Below are 25,296 nucleotides of genomic sequence, written 5' to 3'. Positions count from 1 at the left end.
TTTCTAGTCTTCCCAGCTCATCTTGGCCATACAGATTTAACCCTTACATTGAAGAAAGAGGAGACTAGGCTTGTTGAACAATCAAATAGGCAGGAGCTATTTTTGAAAAAGAAATATTGAACAAATGGAGAAAAGGATACTAGGTGCCTAAGTATCAATAAAGATGTGGTACTACTGAATAATTCATACTTTCAGAAAAGGCTTTTTGAACACATATATCACGTTCATGATATTTATTCACTAACAAACAAAATCTTCTATTCTCACATGGTCAATAAACCTCTTATTAGTCTTCTCAAAGTACAAGAACTAGATTATATCCCCGTTCAACTTGACACTTCATCTATATGTTCAATAAATTTAAATGGGTAATCATAAATGATCCTCATATTTTTATTTCTTGTGACACTAAACACTCTTCTATCCTATGAGATTTTTATGGTTAATTATGTTAATTATGTAAAACACTGAACCTAAGGAACAAAGATTACTATTCATCTAAGACATAAAATATGAGGAATACAACTTAAAATCCTACCTTTCAGCTCACTATAACTGGTTTATAACACTGATTATAGCAATTCCCATACTTCAACAGGAGTTATGTGATACAACAGATGACTAAAAATGGCTGAGACAATATATGGAACAATGAATTCAAGGTTCTCCGTTCACTCCAAAATATTTGAATGAAATTACTGCGACCACAGTCTTGAATCTTATGGCCATTTCTAAAATAATTTCCTAATTCCCTTATGTTTCCTCAAATTCACACTTGAACCAAGATGAGAAATTATCCTGCATTTCTTCAGAAAATTTTGTAAGACAGTGTCAAGATGGAAAAAGAACAAAACAACAACATAAATATCTCTGAGACATCCTTTACAGGATCTGATAAACTTTCCTTCTTTTAAACCTTTGACAGGTTGCAATAGTAAGTGATATGTGTGCATGAATGCCTCTGTGTACATATACAGCTAATTGTAGAGGAATGAAATACTGAATTTAGGTCTGCAAAGTCGCCAAATTGGAAAGACATGAAGGTGTGAATATGGATTATTGTACATTATCAGCAATAGCTTCTTCATTCCACGCACAATGTCTGATACTTCTGCATGTCAAGGGCTGTCAGGACTTCGGGCCTCTTAGAGAAAAGGTGTGCAGATCTGTTTCCTGCTAATCCTTTCATTATTTGTAATTTTTCATATTAATATATTATCATTATATACTGGACATTCTGAAGACACTTCAGCTAATCAATTTACTCTTCAGAACATCTTTCCTACTTCAGTAAACCTTGAAGCTTTTGTATCCAGGAGATTAAACCCCCCACATCTTTTCTCTTTTCCCTGCTTCTTTTTGACCTATGGTTAGCTCTATAGCCAGTAGGAACAAAACTAACCTTGGCACAAGTCTGCAACTGCAACTCTGATTCACAAGACCAAAAAATCTCCCTAAATCTTTCCAGTTCACCAGCTTCCTCTTACTTCATGAGATTTTCTTTACTTGCATCACTTACTTTCTATTTCCTTGCACAATATTATGCCTCTGCAAAGAAATTTGAACTGCAGGTTGTAAGAAAGAGCCAAGGGTATACAATGCACTGTCCTGTAATTTACTGTCAGTGCCATTCTCACACAAGTAAACCACTGCCACACTTTATATCTTGGGAGACAGCTCACAGCTTCCTGTTCCTGTTCAGAACAGACCCACCTCCCAAAATCCTCCCTACCTACTACTATCCCTCCTACTGACTTTCTAGAGTGCAGTCTTTTGTACCCCTTATATTCCATTCCCAGATTAAGCTCACAGTAGGGAAGTTAAGATAATTAATTTTATGTTTACTAAAGTATATTGGCTGTTTCTACAAAAAGACTAATAGGGTGATAAATAGGAGAAACATATGGCTGTAATTCATATGCTATGGAAGATTAGACTAGAGATTATTGTAAATTTTGATACTGAATCCTTATCAATAGCCCCATATATACAGTATTGCAAGGACTGCAGGCATTTGTAGGAACTGCTGGGTCTCAGGACACCATCATTTTTTAGTAGAAACTCACATGTAGCAGGCCCTAATCCTAGACTAAAGAGAAGTAACATATGAAGATTTTTTCTAGCTATCTGAAAAGAGGCATATGTTGCTCTCCACAGCTCTTCAGGTATATTATTTCTTCTACAATGTTAATTTTGGCATTGATTTACGTGGAAGTTGCAAGAAATGGGAAGAGGGTGGAAAAAGATGCAGAGCTATAAATGGACAACCGTGTTTCCTGAAACATCTTTACGTATTTTATACTAATGAAACTATGATGTTAGAAAAACGTAATAAATCATGCATGTTTTCTATAGGATTGGCATTTTAAAAGAGTAATTTTAAAAAAAAATTTAACTTTAAGGACAGACAACAATAACTGCAAGTTGTGATTACAAATTTTGGGAATCAGAAAAACACTGCTGATGCCAGAAACCACAGACATGTAAAACAATTATAACTTTTGAATGTTTGGGGTTTTTTGACTCAATGTATGCAGATGCTATTACCACAGCTAAGTCCAGACCTTCATGGCTTTTCTGCAGCTTCTAGAGGAGAAACCTGCAGAAGCAGAATGGTCAAAATGGTTCTGTCACTACAAATGGAAACATTCTCTACAGCAACACACTACTTGGGAAAAGGTAAGTCATTCATGCTGACTTGCTTGTCCTCAACTCTTAATTACCTAATTTACAACTGGAAAACTTTCCATTGGAAGAATTTAACATGCTGTACAATTTAGTTCTTCTTTACACCAAAGGCAGATGAGAAAAAAGTATGCCTGAAGAATTTCCTTCAGACAAAAGACTGCTCTGAAAAGGTAACATTTAGATGTCTATGTATCAAGTAATTTCCTCTGACACTTTGATAAAAGTAAAAAATAAAAATTTTTACTTGTTTGCACTAGAGAAAGTGTATAGAAGAAAATTCTTCTAGAAACATCATTATCAATACAAAATCCAGTTGCTTAAAAGAATGTAAGTCAGAGTAAAATGTATTGAAAAATTAATGGTTATTAACAATTACCCTGTCATGAACAAGCTGGTACAACATCTGCACAGTTTCCCTACTTAAAAAAATCAAATCTACCGTGTATGAAACAGTTCTCGTAGCTACAAGCTGGACTAACTCCTTGAATTTCTGTCTTGATTAAAACAGGGAAGAACCTAACTTAAACCTTGTGCTGACTCCATATAGTTTCCATCAGGATAGGTAACCAGAGGCGTAACAATTCTGTAAAATCTGAAATTAAAGCCTTTTTTCTACAGACAAACTATGGTTTTAACCATGGCAGCAGTAAAAACACAGACTCGCCAAACAGAAGAAACCTCTTCCCTCGTTTCTTTCAAGAACACATCTATTTTTGATAATGTCCTGTGTCTTTAAAATGAAGTTCAGAAGAGGATTTTAGATGATATTTTAAATTCTAAACCAGAGTGTTAACTAGCTGAGTTTTAGAGCAATCCTGCCATACATGACAGGTAAATAACATTGACAAATTTGAAAAGAACACTTTGGGGTTTCGTTTGTCTATTTATGGTCTAAAAGGGATTGTTAAATGTGAAAACCAATGTAAATGTTCATTCTCTTGCTATTGCAGACTAGCAAAACATATTAAATTCATTAATAAAAAAGAACAAAATTCACAACAATTATATGCACTCCTAGCTCATAAACCTGAAACAGCTAAAATTTAAAAAAAACAATTATAAGGGATATGCATTGTTTCTCTAAATAACCCCTGAACACATCAAGAAGTCTTACCTTATTCTTCCCTATGTCCCTGAATTCCAGTGAGATGCTTAAAAATTAAGGTAATTTTTTCAACTCAGATCACTATATTATTTCTCATCTTGGATACAAGTATGAACATGATGGCTTGAATTTCCATAGCTTCTTGTGTGGGAAGATTTCAGAACATTTTGCAACTAATTATATAAGTATATAATTACAAAATATTTTTAAATGTTGCAGTAAGGTATAAATTTGAGAATTTTAAGACAGAAGAGAAAATATTTGTATAAATGCCTGCTAATTCTAATTGCTTAACCTGAGAGACACAGATTAGCCTTCCCTAACACATTGAATAACCATAAAATAATTAAATTTAAATTAAATTAAATCCTGCACATACCAAATTAAGCATACTGAAAAAAATGAAAATATACCTGAATGACAGACAAAACTGGAATCCACCTTTGTTAAGGGCTGTATCATATTGTAGAGCAGCTAGTTTAAAATTATTCTAGATTGCTGCCATGCCTAGAAGAGGTGTTCATTATCTTATTGGAGAATTAGAGCTGAGAAACCAGAGATAAAAATCTGCAGTCACTGATTTTGATTGTTTCTTAAGACACAGCTGCACATTTAGCACTACAGCTACTTCAGCAGTATCTTCTCACACAGCCCTGGCCAGTAGTTGCTGCACTCACATCACCTTTACCACTGACCTCACACAACACCGAATGCGGCTCTCTAAATGAGCAGAGAACTCATCTGGTTGAAAAATTTGCAGAAAGGAAGAAAAGTGTTAGGTTTCCAGAGGATTTGCTGTACAATTTGACCACGCTGTAGATGAGAAGGACACTAATAGCACACCAGATACACTTTTCAGACCCAAATACAAAGAATTCATCTGGTTTATTTGAGAGCTTTAATGCTACCACATGCTTTTCTTTATGCTGCAAGTTGAATAAATAAGGAGAGCTGAAGGAAAACACCCCAATTCTCTTTCATAATTTATGTATGGCAAGAAAGGAGACCTCTATTGAGCAAATATAGACCAACCTACATCCTATAGCCTCTCTGCACTAGTAAGCAGAGAATATACAGAGATTTCATGCTATCTGATACCAAAGTACAGGCACATAGGTTAGAGCTCCTGAACCCCATTCATAAAAAATCTGGAAAGAAAGTTGCTTTGCTTGATTCCAGAAACAGATGTATCATTTATTATTTTTTATGAAAAGTAAATTCAAAAATACAGATCCCTGACCTCTGAAATTCATTAGTTATGAATGCTGAACCAAATTGCAGACAGAACAAGAGACGTGAAAATATATTCAGTACCAAATATTGACACAGATTAACATGAATGACAAAATTCCTTTAAATATTTAAGATAGGTCAAAAAGATAAGGACTTGCAAAAGTTTTTGAATTCTTCAGTGAGCCATAAAGTATATGAGGCTTTCATTGTTGGAATGAACTAAACAATCACATGCTTGTACTTTCCATAGGAAATGACAAACTGGTAATTCTTAACACAGTTATGACTTTCAAATCACAAAAAGCAACACAGCAGTCAAGCACTTACCAGGCAAAAGGAAAGAAGATGCTTAATGTTCACTCCACCAAGTAGCAGCACCTGGCACAATGCCAGGTCTTCTTCACATGACAAAGTACATAACTTTGCAGCCCTTATTAACATTGCAGCTGTATTTATTTTTGGGTACTAAGGAATCCAGAGAAGACCCTCTGTGCCAACTTGCTTTTCCTGAGCATTGTGCACATTTTACTAAGTTTGCTAATTACACCTGTAATAAATTCTGATTGAAAAACTTAAATCATAACTATAGAGATAAAAAAAAAAAAAAAACCAAACCAACAACCAAAAATTAAGGTCATCTTGCATCCTAGGATATAAACCAATGCTGAAAAATACTGAAGCTTAACTCCTAATGAGTTAATTTCTCCTAGGTCCCTTTCCCTACTCAATATGTCAGCTTCCTCATCATGAAGATGTGGTATTTTGGTATCCCATCAAGCTCACAATAATGAACATTGGGGAGCTATTGTTCGTTTTTTATACATTGAGCACAGATTTTTTTTTTTTTTTAATATTCAGCTAAAAAATAGTCAGGAGTTTGCCTCGTTATCACACACCAATGATCCTACAGAATTTTGAAAGTAACTAAGCTTAATTAATTACTTTTAATATCAATACTCCTGTTCATTCTTCACTGAAAAAAATAAAAACTGTTTGTAATATAGAACTTTTTATACATTGGAAATGAAAGGCAACACAAAATATAATCCAAATGAAATATTAATGGTAAAATGATGATGATGATATGTTAGTCTTATGCATTAATGCTATGTCATACTGCTTTACCCAACAATGCAAACTCACACTATTTAGCAGATCTCAATGTTTTTGTGACCAATACAAAAAGTACCCTTAACTTCAATTATGATTGCAAGCCTTCATCTTTCATATTGAAATGAAACTGGAAATACAAAACTATTAAAAGTCCCCTTTATTTAGTGACATTTTTTCTTTACCTGTGACCTCCGATAATTGCCATCTTTATTTTATATACTGTAAGCAGGGGAAAATTGTATTATTTGCTAATTTCCAAAGAAACAATCTGACTATTTCTAGATCCCTTTTTGTCACATAAAGACAGTCCAAATTTTAATATGTCCTCCCAATTTGAAATTCAGCTGGTACTGTGATTATAGGAATCCATAATTCTTAGTTTGAAATTAAACAAAAAATTTAAAAAAATCGAGATTTTATAATCCCATATTTTTTCAAGAGAAAATCTCTGAGGAAGTGAATCTGTCTTCCAGAACATCCAAAGATGCTTTGTGCTCCAGATCTTAACCTGAATAACAGCTTCTTAAATATTCCCCTCTTCTAAGTGGGACAATATATCTTTGTCACAGAGTATTCCCAACTCTATTCCTGGAAAAGATCCATTCTTCCTCCCCAACTTGATCTTTGTAAACGTTTTTAGGATGCTGTGTATAGCAGTATGACTAGCATATGCCTAGCACCAGACTGTGCAGAGCAACTGAAAACTGTTAAACTTGACAGATGACTGCTACAATGCAGTCCCTTCTACGAAGACAAGGCTTATTCACCTGCTCAGGTTGTGCTTTTGAGATGCGAATGACAGGGGGGACCTTGCTGCCACAGGGAATGACAGGAAGCTGCCTACGAGCAGTTGAGCGGGAGGAAGAGGAGTGGCTCTCAGCTGGCTGACTCCTTGGTAAAGCAGCCTCCCTCAGAGGGTCCGAGTGGATGGACAGATAGGCTACAGGGCTCATGGTGCGGAGGATGGGACTTGAAATTCTTGGAGTGGAGAAATGCAGCATATGACATGAGTTGAGCTGTGAGAACATGGCGGGGAAGAAAATAAGGTTGAATATATTTTAATAATTCTTGTTTGTGTTTCACCTATATGCATTCCCTCAAAAACCATATTCACAACTCTTTAAGAGGCTGAAAGTTCATCATTTAAGAGGTGTCTTAAGTCTAATCTTCACATTTTTCATCATCCATTTTCAAAAATACAGTATCAAAATCAAGAGTAATCATAATTTCTCTAGCTGGCCTCTTCATTCACTCAGTCTTAGAATCATAGAATCATTTAGGTTGGAAAATAAAATCAGATTATTTAAGCCCAACCATTGCAACTATTATAACTGATCAGTAACAATATAGGGCAAATGTAATAAACTAATAGAGTCTGTTTCAAGGACATTCTGTACATCAGTTGATAACTGGCTAGTTGATCATTGACCGATCCTTTCAAACACTTAGCACATCTGCACAACATCCTAGCTGTGTTTCTGAGATTACTAGATTTATAGCATGTACACCCAATGAAGGCTTTACTGCTGTGCCAATAGTAGCATACATTAAGAACAGCACCTGACAGGATTAATCACTAAGGTTAACACTAAACAATTCTGATGAAATTTCCCAAATATGGGACCAAACTACGAGACTATACTGGCCTGGAGAATCAAGGAACAATTGCATCATCTTGAACTACATTAATTAAAGCATTTAAATAATAGGTAAGAAAAAAGACTAGGAACTGTAGAGTCTTCCAAACTATTAATTTTAGACAAAGTACATTTTTAATTGCTTATTGGTGATTCTAATAAACCTATATCTTTGATATACAAAGCTAAAATCAACTGTTTTTTTGCAAGACCTTTTCCACTACTGAATAAATATCTGATGGTGACACATTAAATACCTGTAAATGAAATTGCTATACATAGTTTGCAATTCTTTCTTCCAATCACAGTTAGAGAAAACCATGAAGAGTAGAGATATGGAATTTTTCTGCAAGCTTCATGAAGGTGACTTTGTTTTCTACCACAGTATTTGCAATTCTAACCTATATCCTTCAGAAAGCAAGAGCATCTAGCAAGCATTTCTGTTTCTAAGTAAAACGTATCTTTTAATTGTGTCAATACTAAAGCTTCAGTTTCCACAATGTATAGATGACTTGCAACTGGAAAAAAAAGGATTTCCGGTATCTCATGAAAGCAGCAAATAAGGATAGAAGGTACATGAAAATTTAATTACTTACAACTCAGAAATAAAAATTTAAGAGCAAGCTTTGATAAAACATAACCTTGACATACAAAATTTCCCTTTCAGCAATATTTCTAAATAATAAAAATAAATAGATTCACACAGCAAACCCTCTTCTATAATACACACACACACACAGATATATATATATCTACTCAAATTTGTGTTGTCAGCCAAATGGGACCAAAGCAAACTGTTGTTTAATTTAACTGAAAATGAAGATGGAAAGAGCTGCTACATGTTTAATTACTTCAAATTCATTATTTCTTATTTATTAAAATATCTGCTTGATAAATATAAGTTGCAAGGTTTTGTGCAAGCACTGTATGGAGTTCTTCGCAATTCAATACAAACACAAAAAATTAATGAGGGCTGGGTCCACAACACAAAGTCCAGCTCTAGCCCATTAGTACCATATGTAGGAAAAGAAAACCAGAGCCATATGATGCAAAATGTTGCTCCAGTATAAATTCACTATTAGTGCAGATCAGCTCAAATTGTTTTGACAAATTAGCTTCATAGTAGATGCTACAGCAAATCCCATACTTTCTGTCCTACAGCCAAAGCCAACATAAAGGCATTATTAAAGCATAAAGTCAGCACATATACCCTTAGCATGCTCTGAGTATTCAACAGATATGTAATCATGTGCCCACAACTAAGCCAGATCAAACTGGTCTTTGCTGGTAGCACACAGAATCTGTATTGCAACTAAAAAACCAAGACTGATAACATGAAAAATACTTCTCTTACCTGAAGGCCTTTCTTTCATAATAGATAGCAAAATTTGCTGTAATTTTTTATGCCTGAGACTTTCTTATCCCCCAGCTTACATATTTTATTCTCTTAATTTTTGAGTTCAAGTTTCCTTTCTTAACTGGTGCAACTTTAAACTTTTAACAGAATGCTGATGCTGCGTATAACAGGTGAGAAGTGATATTATCAACAATTACAGGAAGTCCACAAACACAAACAATTTCAGGAAGAATATTTATCTACAAATGGAAGGACTGTAGACCAGACATTTCTTTCCTTCAGGAGAAAATAAAATTATGGGTGAGTGTATGAAATATTAGTTTCACATACAGAAACATCCATGCTATTACTTACTAAAATACTGAGCAATAAAGCTCTGAAAGAAATTAAGAACAAAGAGTCAAAGTAAAAAGGAAATATTAAAAAAATACTTGTGATAGGAAATACTTATGATAGGAAAAAATACTTATGATAGGAAAACTATTTTATTCATTCACCACTGAAGTTAATTCCTTGCATATTTAACAAACCTATCAAAATAAGCCCAAAAAGCAAAACTGTACTTTCTTCTAAATGAAAGAGAAGCAGGTCAGTCAAAATCCATATGGGAAGTAGATTCATAAGCATGATGATCAGGAATGCTGGCATGTCCTAGAGTTTCAGGCTGTTTGAAACGAGTGAACTATTTCAGTAATTATATTAAGCTTCTATACTACTATAATTTCAACATCTATTTTTAACCCCTTTTAGTAACATTCATTTGATTTATAATACTAAAATTAACGTTCTTGGATCTAAGCCTGCTCTTAGTAACTGGTGCAGTATAATTAAATAAGCATAAAAGTAAAGTATGACCTTTGGCTATTATTTTTATTGCCAGGAAGGTGCTACCAAGAAAAAAAATAATAAAGAACAAGAATGTTTGATGCACAACCAAGGATCACATTGAAAAAACAGTTTCAGGGTAAGTACTCTGAGAAAGAAAGAAAAGGACACTACCAAGCAGCTCCCTGAGGTCACCAGGACATTCAAACAGAGAGAATGACAGGAAGAAGAGGCATACACACACACTTGCTCCCAGTGAAGTGACAAGAACATCACCAAAAAGAACCGGGTTCTAGTACCCTTTATAGGGAATATTTAAGTATCCTTTATAAAGTGGAATACACCAATGAAGGCCAAAAAGAAAAACTCACTCTGAAATAGCCTCTTAGGCTTTGTGTGGCTTTCCAGGGCTAATGAAGTAGATGGAAGACTACCACAAATTGCCATCACAGTTGGAGTAGACACACTGTACAAACACACTCTGTTCCCAGCTCCTAAACTGGCTAAGTAATTTCTAATTTCTTTATTCCCAGGTCAGTTATATTTCCTATTGTACATCACTCACCTTTGAAACACCAAGTTCCTTCCTGCCATTCACCTTGCACTCCCAACACTACTTGTCCTTCCCGCATAACATAAACTATATTAATTTCCCCCTTTTTTGAGATAATGATAAATGTTACTTATCTCCCTGCAAAGCCAGAGTAAAATATAATTTCACTCAAGTTTTTACTTCAGCCAGTATTTCTTCAAATGCATTTTATAATAAATAACTTTGTTTGCAACCATTTCTGCTCCCATGTTCTGAAGCTTCTTCCTTTTCAGACAAAGATAGTGTCCATTTTTTGCACTGTAGTACATAATATTTGTACCACTTCTACTTTTAGTTTAAAGTAAAACAGCTATTTCCTCCAAAAGAGCCATATTTGTATAAAGTGTACAGTGGTATTGTGCATTTGCATAGAAAATTACAAGCTGTTTTTAATGACTTTTGAAATAAAGACACTTGATAATTAGTATTTTACAGGACCAAGTGCTGCTCTTTTTGTTTGCTTTGCTAAAACTGACCTTAAAATACAAAAACAGAACAACTTAAAAATTTAAAATTATTTCTCACCTTTAAAGGTTTCTAACCATCAAAAATTCTTTCATGTAACTAATATTTCAAGCTGAATCTCAAAAATCTGTTGTTTAACACAGTTCTGTATTTTCTATTATATAAAACAAATCTTCTATAAACTACATAATTTAAAGTATGATGTCGAAATATAATATCTTATGAAAGATATGATCTTGCCTTTCCATGAGAATCTAAGCACAGTTGAAATTTTACCGCGCTGCTATAGTTAATTACATTGAGTAGTTCATTTTCACTATAAAAGATATTCCACACCTGATAATAAATTACTAGCTGGTGATAAGTTTCTTTTTCTAATGAGCTGGCAGTATCTTTCACAAAAAGTAGTGATACAAGAAGAAAAAATATAGCCAGGTTTCTTGGCTCAAGGGAACTTGAAATAATTGACCTTTAGATCATACATGCCACAATATCTACTTTAAATAGGGGAGAAATAAAACTGTGAGGTGATTCCAAATCACTTAACCATTAATCTCACTTACTCTTTAAGTAAAGGCAAAGAAGTCTTTGGTAGAAACAGTGACAGGAGAAAAAAGTAAATGTTCAAAAACTGCAACAGAGAATTCTTCAGAAAAGACAGAAAAGAAAAACAAGGTTATGCAATGAAAGCAAAGCAATCTGTCTTAGTGAAAAACACAGGAGTAAAGTAGGAGTTGCAAAAGTCTTTTAAAAGTGAAAAGCATCAACACTTTATAAAAGGCAACAAGTTGCTTGTATAGGTACTATTAGAAATTTCTGAACAGGAAGAAACAAAGTGAATTCCAGAAGCAAACACTGCAGGAATCATAGAGAGAGGTCAGAGCAAGTAACTGTTTCTTTAATTTCAGCCACTTAGATTTTTCCTGAAACATATGAAACACCGTAGCACAGCATTTTACACATTCAATTGTGATTTTATGTTTATGTACTGCAAATATAATAAATATGTGTTCACATGAGTGTGTCTCACTCATTAGGAATCACTGCACAAGGAGCTTCTTTAGATAAACATATAGATAGATAACTCTTTGTTAAAGGTGACCAGTTTTGTGGATCACACCTGCAGAACAATTAGCGCTTCCATGGGTGACTGTACACAGCTGTGTAACAGAATATGGAAGATCAGTCTTCAAGAATCAAGTCCCATACCTGCTGAAACTAGGAATTTCGGCTACACTGCTGTATTTTATTCACCACCTTTACCATTTCATCTTACAGTTCTGAATCAAGCAGAGGTTTTCTTACCGGAGTGAGTGCTCCTTCTGCTTGAGCTTCCATAGGACTTGTAGGGGTGGCTGCAAGAAGCTGTCCTGCAGCTCCAGACAGAAGTTCCAGTTTATCTGTAAGCTGTTCAGATGCAGCAGGATGACATTCCATGTCTAGAATAAACTCCACCCCTGAAGTTTGGTTCTTGGCATGGACATTGTTTCCCGCCCAACCGCCCTCTCTGGACTGCTCTTCTGGAAGGGGCTCCTCTAGAACTTGTAGTACCTCTGGCTCTTCATCTGAGGGACTTCCAGTCATTTTGTGCCCTAAAGCCTCATTTGTCCTGAAGTCCTGCAAGTCCCGTTCCTTATCTATTATCACCCATTCCTTAGAATCAACCTCCTGCCTGCAGGAGCTTAGGTTAACAGCTACAAATCCATTGCTCATAACACCATCAGCATGGTCAGGAGAATTAGCTGACACAGGCTTTGAAGCATCTGGAAGATACTCTTCATCATAGTGCCAAACATGGTCCGTGCGGGCAGTCACAGGAGCAGGAACAGATGTTTTCTGAGAAAGAGGAGGAGCAGCAGCAACAGGAGTCTCTGCCACTTTCAAGTCTTTCTGCTTCTTCTCCAAACTTAAGAGAAAAGAAGTTAATATCTGAATTAGTTAAGAATTAATTAAATAATGTAAGTTACATTTAAGTGTTTTCAGAAGAAGATTACTAGATTTGTATAAAAATTTGTTGTCATATTCTAGAACAGCCTGCAATGATTTAAAGATACACAATTTAAGACAAGTAAGTATGATTTCAAGTAAAAATGGATGGATGGTCTTAGAAATATACGCATTTTTAATTTTAGTTGTAATATATCACATTGTATTGTAAATATAATTACCAGAAGGGAGAACTGAGAGAAAAAAACTCAGTAGTGAGGTTACCACAGATGCCCACTCTACTTCATTTGTTACAAAGCAGAAACTCAAAGTGGATCAGAAGAAACAGATGTTTCCTGCAGCAGTTATTATCCATTTTCAAGAAGAAGGTTATTTATTGCTTTGATTAATTCCTTACTTATGCTTTGCAGAATTTGCTTCATCAAACAAATCCAAATTCCTAGCTCCCCTATGAAGTATTTAGAAGGATTTTGTCATTGTCATCACCCCAGTTCTCTTCTACTGTCCCCACAAAGCCTTTCAGTCAGATTTCACTGTGTCCCTCTCCCATTATTCTTTCTAGACACCGGAAAACTGAATCAATTTTCATAGATCTGTCTCTTTTCTACCTTCAAATTCCAATTCTCTGTCTTCCACCAAGATTTTTTTATATTGGTGCAACACCTTTGGGCATAAGTCTGCTACATGCAGGTAGATTTCTAAATTCTTCACTCCACTTCCTGTAAACTTCCATTCTCATGTGATATAGCCTAATCTCATGTTGCCTCTATTGAGCACCTGATGTCAACCTTCTTATTCAGGATGACTTGTACTGACTGTCATGAGTATGCCACTGAAGAAAGTTAATAAATACCAGGGTTACAACCACTAAGTCTTGGATTACAAAATTCCCAGCTGTGGAAGTCCAGTTCAACTGTATTCTAGCAGTAATCATTTTCTAAAGTAGCTGCCAAGCAGTGAAATCCATTAATTGAGCAAAATTATTAAAAATACTTTGCTGTAACTTGCATAAGCATACTCAACAGTTCCATTCCTGCTCTTCACACAGCAGAGATAACAGAATCCCAGTCACACATCCTTAAAAAGATCCAAGCAAAATGAAAACACAGTTTCTTTACCAGGTCTCAAGAAACTTATCAGTGTCAGGCTTAGACTCCAACGTCATACGCTTCTCCAGTTCAAAGCTGTGAATGGAACGTAACTTTCGCACCAGTGGAACATCTCTGTCTAACTGGGTGGTCTCTGAGCGAACTCGAATTGGAGAACCAAGACTTGGGGCATTTAGCATTCCATTCCCTGGTCCATGGCTGTTTTCTTCCTCTGTGGCAGCCTGTGCAATATGCAAAGTAAAAATTTAACTTACTAGGAGTGGTAGAACAAGAGGAAGACAAGGTACTACATGGTAAAGAACCTCCAAAATTTTTTAGAATGTGAAAAGCAGATTTGTATTTGTAATGACCCTTAAGTTCATTCCATAGTTAAGGTAATTCAGATATGCTCTTCAGCACACACCTACAGCAGACAAAACACTGGCAATATACTGGTTCTGGGTAAGTCTGAGAACAGGAGTATCAAAGGCCCAGCAATACAGTTACATTTACTCTGATACTTCACACTCATCTCTGAAATTTTCTTTAATAATAGTCTGAAACTTTGTATTTGGTAGCATCTTTGGTCTGCTTTACAGTCAAGTGCTCTTATTAAAGAGAAGTTAGCTTCCAGCCTTTTTGATTCTCTGGAGCATATAACACTGTTATACATTAAATCTACTAAATATTTCTGTGACTTTAAACTATGTTTTAACCCAACTGCATTCTACCTTAATAATGACTGAACATGATTTAGAATAACAACTGAATATGATTTAGAGCTGGGAAATCATGATCCTGCTTAGTTTCTACAGGTGTAACAAAGTGCCTTTGAACTAAAACAATCTCCTTTCTCTCTGGTAAAAATAAACAAACAAATAAGCACATTTGAAAACAGGCACCATGCATTGGTCCTTCACACAATACATTTTTATCCCTAGCAAATAATGAGTAACAGCTTCAAAAGTAGACAGCCCTCCTAGATAAAGAACATTTTAGTACCATGTTAAAAACACTGTTATATCAAGAAAGAGGCAACAACTATCCAAGTAGAAAATACTGTGGTTGTGAGTAAGGAAGACAGAAACCAATTCTCAGAAACCACTTTTGAAAATAAAGCAGTATTCTCTTCCAAAGGCCAGCCAATGAACCTCTGCATCAGTACAAAGGTATTATATCTTATGGAGATAAAACCAACTGAATTAAATGGAAACTGCCAGTCACACTGTCAACTGGAGAACACTAAAATCTTCTTTTGCACATTCAGTATTTAGCTTCTACACATGCAATATGCAGGAAAATTGCTTTGATTTCATTCAGTGAGCAAGAATGAAGATCATGTCTGAAGAAAACAAATATTAGTAAACTACAAAGAGTTTCAAATTATCAGCAAGCTATTAATCATAAAGACCTGATAAAGTGACACAAGACCCAAAAGCCTGTCTGCTTTTTTCCGTATATAAAATGTGTTATCTCTATTGTAATTCCTTTTCTTAGATCATTCTGTATCATTCTAATTGGTATCAGTACAACTGCCTTATTAATTATATCTTATGTGCACTACAAGAACATGAAGCTGATCAAAGATGGTCTTCACAATGCAGATTTTAAAGTACCTTACAGATCCCCAGTTTTATTTTGTTTCTGTTTGCATCCATTTCTTCCCAAACATCTTTTTCCTGAGGACGGTGATGTCCAGGGGATCCAGGTAATTTCTCTGGTGATACACCCACAGGAATAACATTCTCTCCATCACTGAGCTGTTCATCAGGGAATACTTCATCTGTATTTTCCCGCAGCAAATCTCCTGGGATAGGAGTGGCATTGGCAATTCTGTAAAAGTAGTTTAAAAATTAAATCAGAAAAGTAAAAATTGTTGTACTCTCATTTCATATACTTCTCAATTTACAGAATTGAGTAATTACAGTAATTTCATACTTCTCAATTTACAGAAATTATTTTCTATTTTAAAAGAAAGAAACAAACAAAAACTCACAAAGAAAATCACATTTCTGCAGAAAAATAAATCTTGGAAATTATTTAACATAACACCTCCAACTTCCTGGCTTTCACAATTTATTTAATTTAGGTAAGTAACAAAATATATAAATTTAAAAAAACTCTACCACATAAAAGCTGTTCTTTGAATGTTTTTGAAGCCACTTCTGAGAAAATTTGCTATAGATCATGTCCAGTCTCAACTTCTCTCTGATTGTTCTCTATGTATTCTTCTAGTCAAAAAAATGAACGGCACCCATAAACACTTCTTACATTCATCCATAAACACTTCCAATATTCTTCAGTCCCCTGAGATCAGTAGGGGTATTATTAAACATCACATCTTGTCAAATTTACTTCATTACAGAATGTGTCATATAACATATTAAATATTATTTCAAACACAACCAAAATCTAGTTCCAAATTTCTTATAAAGATCCAGTCATTTTTCAAACTTATAAAGGAAATTGCAGCTAGAATTTTATTTCAAGCTTACAGAAAACAATGGGTTTATTTCCAGGCAGTTGAATTTGCAGGCACTTAAACTCAGGACACATTATTTAGTTTCACAAAATATGATTTAGCAAAGGATGGATGAGCAAATTTATATGCAATTTCCTGGAGTACTATTTTTATTGCTGTAATTTTCGGACTGCAGTGGTGATCTTTCAGGATAGTATAAACTGGAACCCTAAAAAGGGAAATACTTCAAATGCTCCCAAACCTCCCTTCGTCTTTGCATTCAAAATTCTGCAGAAAAAGCCTAAATTATGGAGATAATTTCCCTTTGGTAGGAAGCCCCGCTGTGGCTGCCATTGAAGAGACCACACCGTGCATACCCAATTGCAGCCGGTGTAAGACGAGTGTGCAACTGAGGGGTGGTTGAAGTTGTGGTTGTTGTCAGAGAGCCATCAGTTCCACTCTTTTCCCAGTCAAAAGGGTCACTTTCAATAACCCCAAACGTTTTCATGCTGTTGTCAAACACAGACATGAGAAGCTGAAAATAAAGAAAAAAGATAATAACCTTCATTTCTGTCTAAGAGACCAAACAATTAAGAAATATCCTCCTGTAATACTGAAAACAACATTAAAAAAAAAAATTATATGAAACACTTCTCATTTTTCAAGATTTTGAGGCCAAGATATACAAAATTGCATTTTATTAAAACAGAAAAAAGTCCACTCACATCTGTGTTTTCACAGGGCATGAGGCAAAGATAGACCATAGACTTTTACAAAAGACAGAAATACAGAGAAGCAAAACTACACTGCTGCAGAACACCATACAATGGCTCTCTAGCAGAGGAATAGAAAATAATACATTTGGTAACACAATGAAACCAAGGAAATGAATGAGATGTAGGAAAGGATACTGATCTGCTAATTCATACATTTTTGTAATAAGAAATGTATATAATTTACTTCATATAATGCTGACATTTATACTATAAATGTCTAAGTATTCAACCCCCATCTTATGCTGTGAAAAAGTCTTTAGAAAATTTGTGTCCATGACAGAATAAATGGCATCACTTTCCTCTCTCAGTGAAATAAGTTTTGTCTCATTCTAGTCGCTGAGGGGAAGGTTGTGTTCATATCATTCTCTTACTCTGTAACATTCCTAAGTTTTTTCTCTAGAAGCTAAAAATCTGGGGTTTTTTCCAATCCAGGATGCTGAAAATTTTTCCACACTCTCCTTTGGCATACCCTTTGGCAACTTAAAATAGATGGGAAGTTTGGATCATTTATCTTGTATAGAGTGGTGTCACCCATGTATTTTTTTACTCTCAAGAACCTTCTGTGTGCCACCTGTCCCAGTCATTTCTGTAATCCTACTGAAGAGCACAAAGCCATAGTTCACTCTGTCCCTTATGTACTGTGTTTAATTTTTCTCTTCCTCTAAACATTAAGCACTGTCTCTGAAGTAATTTTTAAGGTCATTCTCTTTTAAATCTTTTTAACAAATTCTGCTATAAGGCAATACAAACTCCAATGCTCAATGATATCAGGAGGCTGAGGCAATGTAGGCACAAACACCTGAAAAAAATAAATATCTGATATTGCAAAATCAAACACAGCTTCTTGACCTAGGTGATGAATGTTTTAGACTGCAAACTCTTCGAAGCAGGGATATACATACATTCTTGTTCAGTGCCCATCCATAAATACAAAGAATATAATAGGTAGGAATAACACCACTGCCAACACAAGTTAAGAGAGACCAGAGTGTAAAAGAGCATTCTCATTGCTCTAAATAAAACCACCCGCTCTGGTCTAAAGCACATGAGCAAGCCTGTGTTGTAAGGCTCAGGCTGCAGCTACACAACTGCAAATGTTCCATGCCACAGGACTGTAAATTACTGGGCTTTCTCTATCATGGAAAAACTCTGTCCTAGTATTGTGTTAATTGCCGAGTGCATGTGCTGTGTTAGATACAAACAGACCACAAAAAAGGATTTGCAAAAATATGGCTATCTATATACTGTAATGTAAAATGTATTTACCAGTCTATAATCAAGGTTTTTCTATGCAACATCAAAATTTCTGCAATAGTACTTTTTACTTTAGGAAAAGAAATCTGATACATCTTTATAACCAGGTATACAAAACACTGAAAACTTTTTCCTCACTTAATTGTAAACTATAGGACATATTTAATGGAAATTTGCAATGGAGAAGAGGAAAAGATAAATCAAAATATATATTTTTCAGGAATACTGAACTTTTTTTTGTGTTTGTAATAAGTTGCTTTTTTTAACATTCATATTTGTTCACAAAAATTTATTTGTTTTGCAAATGTGCAGAATCATATACCAGTATATTTAGAGAAATCCACTTATAACAGGAAATCAGTTATTCCTTGAGATTTTCAGCTCTTATTTCAATTCTTATATATCTTGATTTCTTTGTTAATCTTACCAAGCAAAGTAGAGGAGTTGCTCTTATCAAAGCTACAATTCCAGAATTAGCTAGATTTATTTATTCAATTGAACCAATTACACTTGAACACCAACAGAAACTCATTCCTTCTGATTTCACTGATTTAGGGAGTTGAACAAAGGCACAGAGGCACGACAGGTCCTGCAAGTGGGAAGCAGGAATGCATGTTTCTGGGAGCCAGAAGGAAGGCACACAGGGACAGCTTGCCATGCTGTGCAGTTTGATTAGTACAACTTCTCAGAAGTGCAAGGCTGAGAAAACTCTCAAGTCTCTCCTTCCCTGCTTTTCCTGAGCATTCCTCTGCTGCTTTCCACAAACTGGGAAGAAGTTCTGCATTGCTTTATTGTTTAATCCTAGGTCAACAGTGAGTGAGTTAAGACACGTTCTACAGCATATCCTCTCAGCACATACCACCTTAACCACTGAGCAGAGGCTGCCCATTTCAGCAGGCAATGCTCTCTTAAACAAAGGAAAATGACTGGTCTTCTGTGATCTCTGTACACAATACCTCAGTTTTGAAAACACACCATGAGTGTATGTTGTGCTCTAGCTGTAGGTGCTGAGTTCCAGACTCTGGAAATCTGCCAGGACAATCCCTGAGAGGATTAACTTAAGGAGCATGTACTAGAAGCTGTGATAGTAGGATAGCTCTCAATCCTAACAGAATACTGACTGAAAAACAGGTGTCAATTGTTTTTAGAAACTTAACAGCCTTACACTTCCCAAATGGAAAAAAATAATATATTTGAACTACAGAGTTTCCATGGCACTAAATGGTCATTAAATTAACTTTGTGGTGGTACAAACCCTAATAACTACCAAGATTACACAATGAAATCAAAGTAAATTGAAGATGAAACAGCATAAAACTCTCTTCTTTATAAAACAGAAAGACAAAATAGTACAAGTGTTTACCTGGTAATCAGGCTTTGTGAAGTAATCCAAATTAGAAATGTGATCCAGAAAGACGTTGAATTCTTGAGGAAGATGTTTCAACATAAGTCTGTGTTCGTACCTTTCTTTAATGGAGCCCACTTGCTCCTAGGAGTAAGTAACACAACAAATAGTGGCACATCTTCATTCTCTGTTACAACACACTCACATTCTCCATTACAGCCATTCAACACACTATTAGCCACTACATTTCACTAAATGATAGTGAGAAAGGCCATTCTACACCAGATAGCAAGATAGGAGATTCTGGTTTTGGCCTCAGTACACTTGCAAAATAATTTACAAACTTCAAATTCAATATGAAAACACTGTGTTTGTGTTGCTTGTATTTAAATACTGACTGATAAGAAGAACTGCCACTAAATGTTCCAAGCCTTTCTAGTAGTATGTTTTAAAGATTTAAATATCTTGTTGCATCATGTCAAGTTCAGTTATCTTTTGGTGTATATTCAGTCATGTAAGATGAATAAATCAAAACCAGAAAGGAGATGCTACCTATACATCACACTGTCACCTACCAATACATAAATCACATCAGAGAGTAATCTGGTTTCAGTATGATGTCAAAAGAACTTGCAAGAAGTAATAACAGGCCGATTGTATATTGTTTCTTTGCATGCTTAACCTATGACATATGACTAAAGGCATTACTGCATATTGTCCAATCCACTTTTGTTCTCCAGCAAATAAGAATAACCTATTTCACAAATAATCAAAACAGATTAGACATTTTAAGTGTGTGAAAAGTTGAAATAAAGTACTCAAGTGATTACTGGAATAATGAAGTAAATGGCAAATACACACTTCTGCCCTTTACAATAATTTCAATCTAGAAGTATAAACTCCTTTCTTCCTAGAACAATTAGTAAAATTTGATTGCTTTTTATACCATGACACTAGTCACAAGAACTAACACTAGAAAACACTGGAAAATGCAACGTTAAAATTAATTAATGATTCTAATGATTTATCACAGTATTTCCTCAGAATCCAGAAGTAAACCTCCCTCATGCTCTGGTTTCACCTCTAGCTTTACCTTATCTTTTATTTTTCTCCAAGGAAGCTGCCCAACCACAAATTCCACCAACATGTAGAAGAGAGACCAGAGGTCATCATGCCGACCCATTTCCTGTAAAAAGAAATATTATTCTAAAGCATATTACAAATACCTAAACAAATGGGAAGATAAGTTCTTTACTGCTTGAAACTTAAGTTCTTATATAAAATTTAATATAACCTATGCTACAAAACAAGTTAATTAAATCCAGTGGCTATTTTAAGGAAAAACATACAAGTAAATTTCCACAGAAGACAGAGAGAAATACAATAAAAGTTGAAGTGTGTTAAAATAACATTGCAAATCTCTGTTTATTCAGATTTTTTTAGAGTATGATGTTAAGACAACATACTGGGCATTACGTACCTCATAAAACTCAGTAACTTCACTTTTTAAGCTTATTAACTTGCGATACAACTGAACACCAAAGATAAGTATTAGAATCACTAATAATAGAATCATTATTTGTACAAGAACTTTTTTATCCTCAACTACTATAAATTACATTATCCTTTCACAAAATTTATAGCTAATAATTTCTACATAATAAATGCACAGATAAGACTACAAAAAAGGGAATGAATAGTAACTGTATTACTGACTGCTCCCAGCCGCATGAGATGGTTTGGATCCAGATTGTGATACTCACTCTGTTTCTATGAGCGTTGATTGATGCATATCGTACCGTTCCTCGAAAACCAGCAACAGCTCGTGGCTGTCAGAGAACAGGAAAGAGACTCATTGTCAGAAATAAACCCTCTGACTACTCAACTGGGCAGCTACAAAGTGAGTACAGAGCCACAACATTATCTCCTTGGAGATTTTATTTCAGTTTATTGTGCTTCTACAAGTTCTCAGTAGAAATTCAAGTGGGCACTAACTGGCTGACCAATAAATAGCAAAGTCTGCACTAGAGACACCAATTTAAAAATATTTCTTTCTTTTGCAGTTTCTGAAAACCGGCATTTCTTCCCTGATACTCTAAATATCTTGTAATCATAAGTCAATTGATGTTTCATAATTAGAGAATGTATTTTCCCATCCTTCTTTTATTCAAATAAAAGTATTACAGAAGGATTTATATAATTGATGACAGTCGTAATTAGTAGATTTTTTTTTTTTAATGTAACTGTGATAGTATTACTTTGCCTAAGAGGGATATCCAATCCATGCTACTCGCTTAATTAATCATTTATATATAGACAAAACTGCCAGGACTATTAAATTTGCTTTCTTTTATGCAGTCTTATCTTCCCAATAAATAGTTCTTTTTGTTTCCTCTAACAATGAACATAAGAAGCTTGAATTATCTACCTCACCTCTGACTTATACTTAGAGAGATACTGTTGATCTGTCTGCTCTCCCAAGACTCATGACAATCTTAAGATTTTTTAAAACATTTGCACAATATATTGGAAAGTCTGGTTTGATACACAAACAAAGATAATCACAATATGTAATTGATATCTTAAGATAAAACACTTTCATCTCTCTCTACCTATATAAAGATATATATATATACACATATACATATATATGTATAATTTTTTTCTTATCCACCAACAGATGCTATACAGAGGTATAATTTAAATAAATCAGGAGCTGCCATTACTGTCAATAAATCTAATGATTGAATCCAGCAGGATTATGCAACAATATATTTTAAAAAGGATTCAACAGCCTGTATAATCAGTCTGCTAGAGTAGCACAATGAGAGCTTCTAGGATGTTCTTAACATGAATAGGAACTCAGATGATATTCCATAGATTTTAGACTTTGCACATCATCATATAGTTTAAATGGTGATCAGAACATGTTTCACGTTCAGGCAGGACAGACTTGACTCTCTGCCCTATCTGTAATTTTATATCATATTCTATACTGAACATTACCTTGAAATGTTCCACACTGAACATTACCCCTGAAACATAACACTGTACTTGCAGAAATTTCACAGGACCATGTAATTAGAAAAAGAATAGCTCAAAATGCTTTAGAACTGCTAAATTTTAGGAGAAAATGTTTTTTTAAAAAGCGCTTAAATCTCCTTAGTAGTTCTGCAGGTTGGTGGTAAATCATCCAGCTAAGAGGAATAAAGAATCACTGCCAAGACAATGAAAATACAGATAAATTAAAAAAAATATGTAGTTTAATGAATAGTATTCTCTCAGGAGGGCACTGAGAGCTTAACTTTAAAATAGTTGCAAATACAAATTCCATAAATCTCAAGAGCATAGAGTTTCAGAAGATGAAACCTAATGTTTGCTGTCTTTTGCCTCTGGCATGAATGTTAAACAGGAAGGACTATATTCAGTTTTACCTAGTTAAATATTTCTGTTCTTCTGAGAATAATGGAAAATATGAAACCCAGGATGAAATGCCACTTTCATTTCTTCAACTTCTACTTGGTAACTAAGACAGAAGTGCTTTGGTTGCTGGACAAAGCAAGAGAAAAAGACTAAGAAGTGTCATATGATAACTAAATAATCCCATTGAGTTTACAAAAAATAAAAATCTGACCTATTCCACTTCTATACTGGGCAAGAAATGTCCTTATGAGGAAATTCATTTGTACCAATTCAAATGCTTTTGAATGTTAAAGTCACAGCCATCCTTATTAGCCCTAACATGATTTCAATTATCTGAGAATCACCTGGATGGGGGGGGCGGAGGGGAAGTTTCAATCTATGAGCTTATCATGAAGTAAATTCTGAATTCTTTATTCCAGCAAGGACATCTAAAGCCTTTCTCTGTCTTTTGCCTTTTGTAAGTAAAAGCATATGTCATTCTGTTACATTTCAAGATGCAATAAAATACTTTTTAGTAATGCAGCTGGTCACTATTCAATAGCAGTATTACAATGCTGCACAACAATAATAAAATAATTCTACCATGTCTCTCTTGACATGAGTGATGCTCTGTAGGTCAAATCAAGTTTGCCCAATTAAGAACAGAAGTTACAAACTTCTGAGCATTTGCATAACTTCTGAAACTGCTTCAGAACTTTTCATGCATCTTCACAACATCTCATGTTATGAAGAAAAAATCCTAAATCCAAAGAAAAAGCCAAGGAAAAATCCTAAATCCTTCAAATTTAAGTTTAAAAATTTATTTTGAAGATGCATGCAGATGAATTAAGCGGATCCAGAGACTACACTTAATTTTCTACTTAAAAATTTTTTTTACTGTTTAAATGTAACATCAGGTTTTTTCAGAGGTGTCGCTGCCCTGGAAACGCTTGGCAATGTCTCAGATAATCTACACACAGGAAATTGGCAGTTCCTAGCAAAGTGAACTATTTCCACTAAGCACACAGCTTTCAGACTCCTGGGAGACGCTCTGCTTACAAACCTTCTTATGTTGCTTTTGTGGAGTAGCTGTGGAGGAGTCAAATCACTCTCCTTAAAATAAGCAAATTAAGCAAAAAATTAACTTACTACTGTAGTCACAGAAACCAGAAAATCAACATGAAAAAATAAATCAATACTGGTCCTTACATTATATCTGAGACACACCATGGCTCTCCCAATCAATCGGGCCATGACTGAGTATTCCCAAGTGTCTAGGTTTTGCACTGAGAAGCCAGCAGTACTGCCCCTAGAGTAGGGTTCAAAAATCATAGGGGATGGGTAGAGAAGCAGCCACCTATGTTAGCCCTATTTTCCTTTGCTAATGGTAGAATTCTCCTTTTTTATCTTTTCCCTCGAAAAAGATAATTTCTTAGTTCACATTCCACTAGAAATCTAGTTCCATTATTAGAACTATGCACAGTTTCAATTTTTTGAAATCTTTTTTCATAGCTTCAACAATTCATCTTCCAATCCTCCCCTTTTGAACATATAGACTTTGTAGTCTAATGTAATGCCTAGCATGCTAGCACCAGTTTAAAACAAGTGAAAATTTCAGGGATCGCTTGAGTAAGGAAAGATCAAGCAGTTGAAATACAATTGCCATTACAATATATTATAAATCTCAATTGATTTTCATTGCATATAAGCTCTTCAAACACACTTTCAGCTCTATCTTAAAATTCACATCAGACACTAATAACTGAGTACTTGCACGCAGAACTTTTCATCAGCCCATCTCCTACTTGTTGCTGGTGTGACACATTACATGACCTAAGATACACCTAAACAAATGTGATTTCTACACCTGTCTGATCCTATGCTATCTAGTTCCAGCAGAAGCTGAGTAGCAAGATAAATTAACAATTAACAATACAATTAAATTTCACTATTTTGAGTTCTATAAGACATGTGACAAATGAAAATTTATCCCCTACTGCATGTACTA

At 34.8% G+C, this 25,296-nt stretch overlaps 1 protein-coding gene across 4 annotated transcripts in view; it reads right to left on the bottom strand.

Annotated features, from left to right (window-relative positions):
- TTBK2 (tau tubulin kinase 2) overlaps positions 1–25,296 on the bottom strand; it is an 82,662-nt gene that overhangs the window by 12,436 nt on the left and 44,930 nt on the right. For 3 of the 4 annotated variants that reach the window (XM_021533522.3, XM_021533521.3, XM_021533523.2), the window contains 8 exons: positions 21,650–21,715; positions 20,980–21,072; positions 19,905–20,030; positions 16,889–17,046; positions 15,667–15,883; positions 14,081–14,292; positions 12,321–12,921; positions 6,907–7,155 (listed from right to left, as the gene is read on the bottom strand). In XM_021533522.3, coding sequence (XP_021389197.2) covers positions 6,907–7,155; positions 12,321–12,921; positions 14,081–14,292; positions 15,667–15,883; positions 16,889–17,046; positions 19,905–20,030; positions 20,980–21,072; positions 21,650–21,715 — 1,722 coding nt within the window. The remainder of the gene's footprint in view (positions 1–6,906; positions 7,156–12,320; positions 12,922–14,080; positions 14,293–15,666; positions 15,884–16,888; positions 17,047–19,904; positions 20,031–20,979; positions 21,073–21,649; positions 21,716–25,296) is intronic. The other variant, XM_021533524.2, reaches the window with a different exon arrangement.

Source organism: Lonchura striata, chromosome 6 (genome assembly GCF_046129695.1).
Source record: "Lonchura striata isolate bLonStr1 chromosome 6, bLonStr1.mat, whole genome shotgun sequence".
In the NCBI taxonomy this organism is placed as follows: Eukaryota; Metazoa; Chordata; class Aves; order Passeriformes; family Estrildidae; genus Lonchura; species Lonchura striata.
Note: the sequence above shows the minus strand (reverse complement) of the source record. Positions and strands in the feature narration are given on the sequence as shown.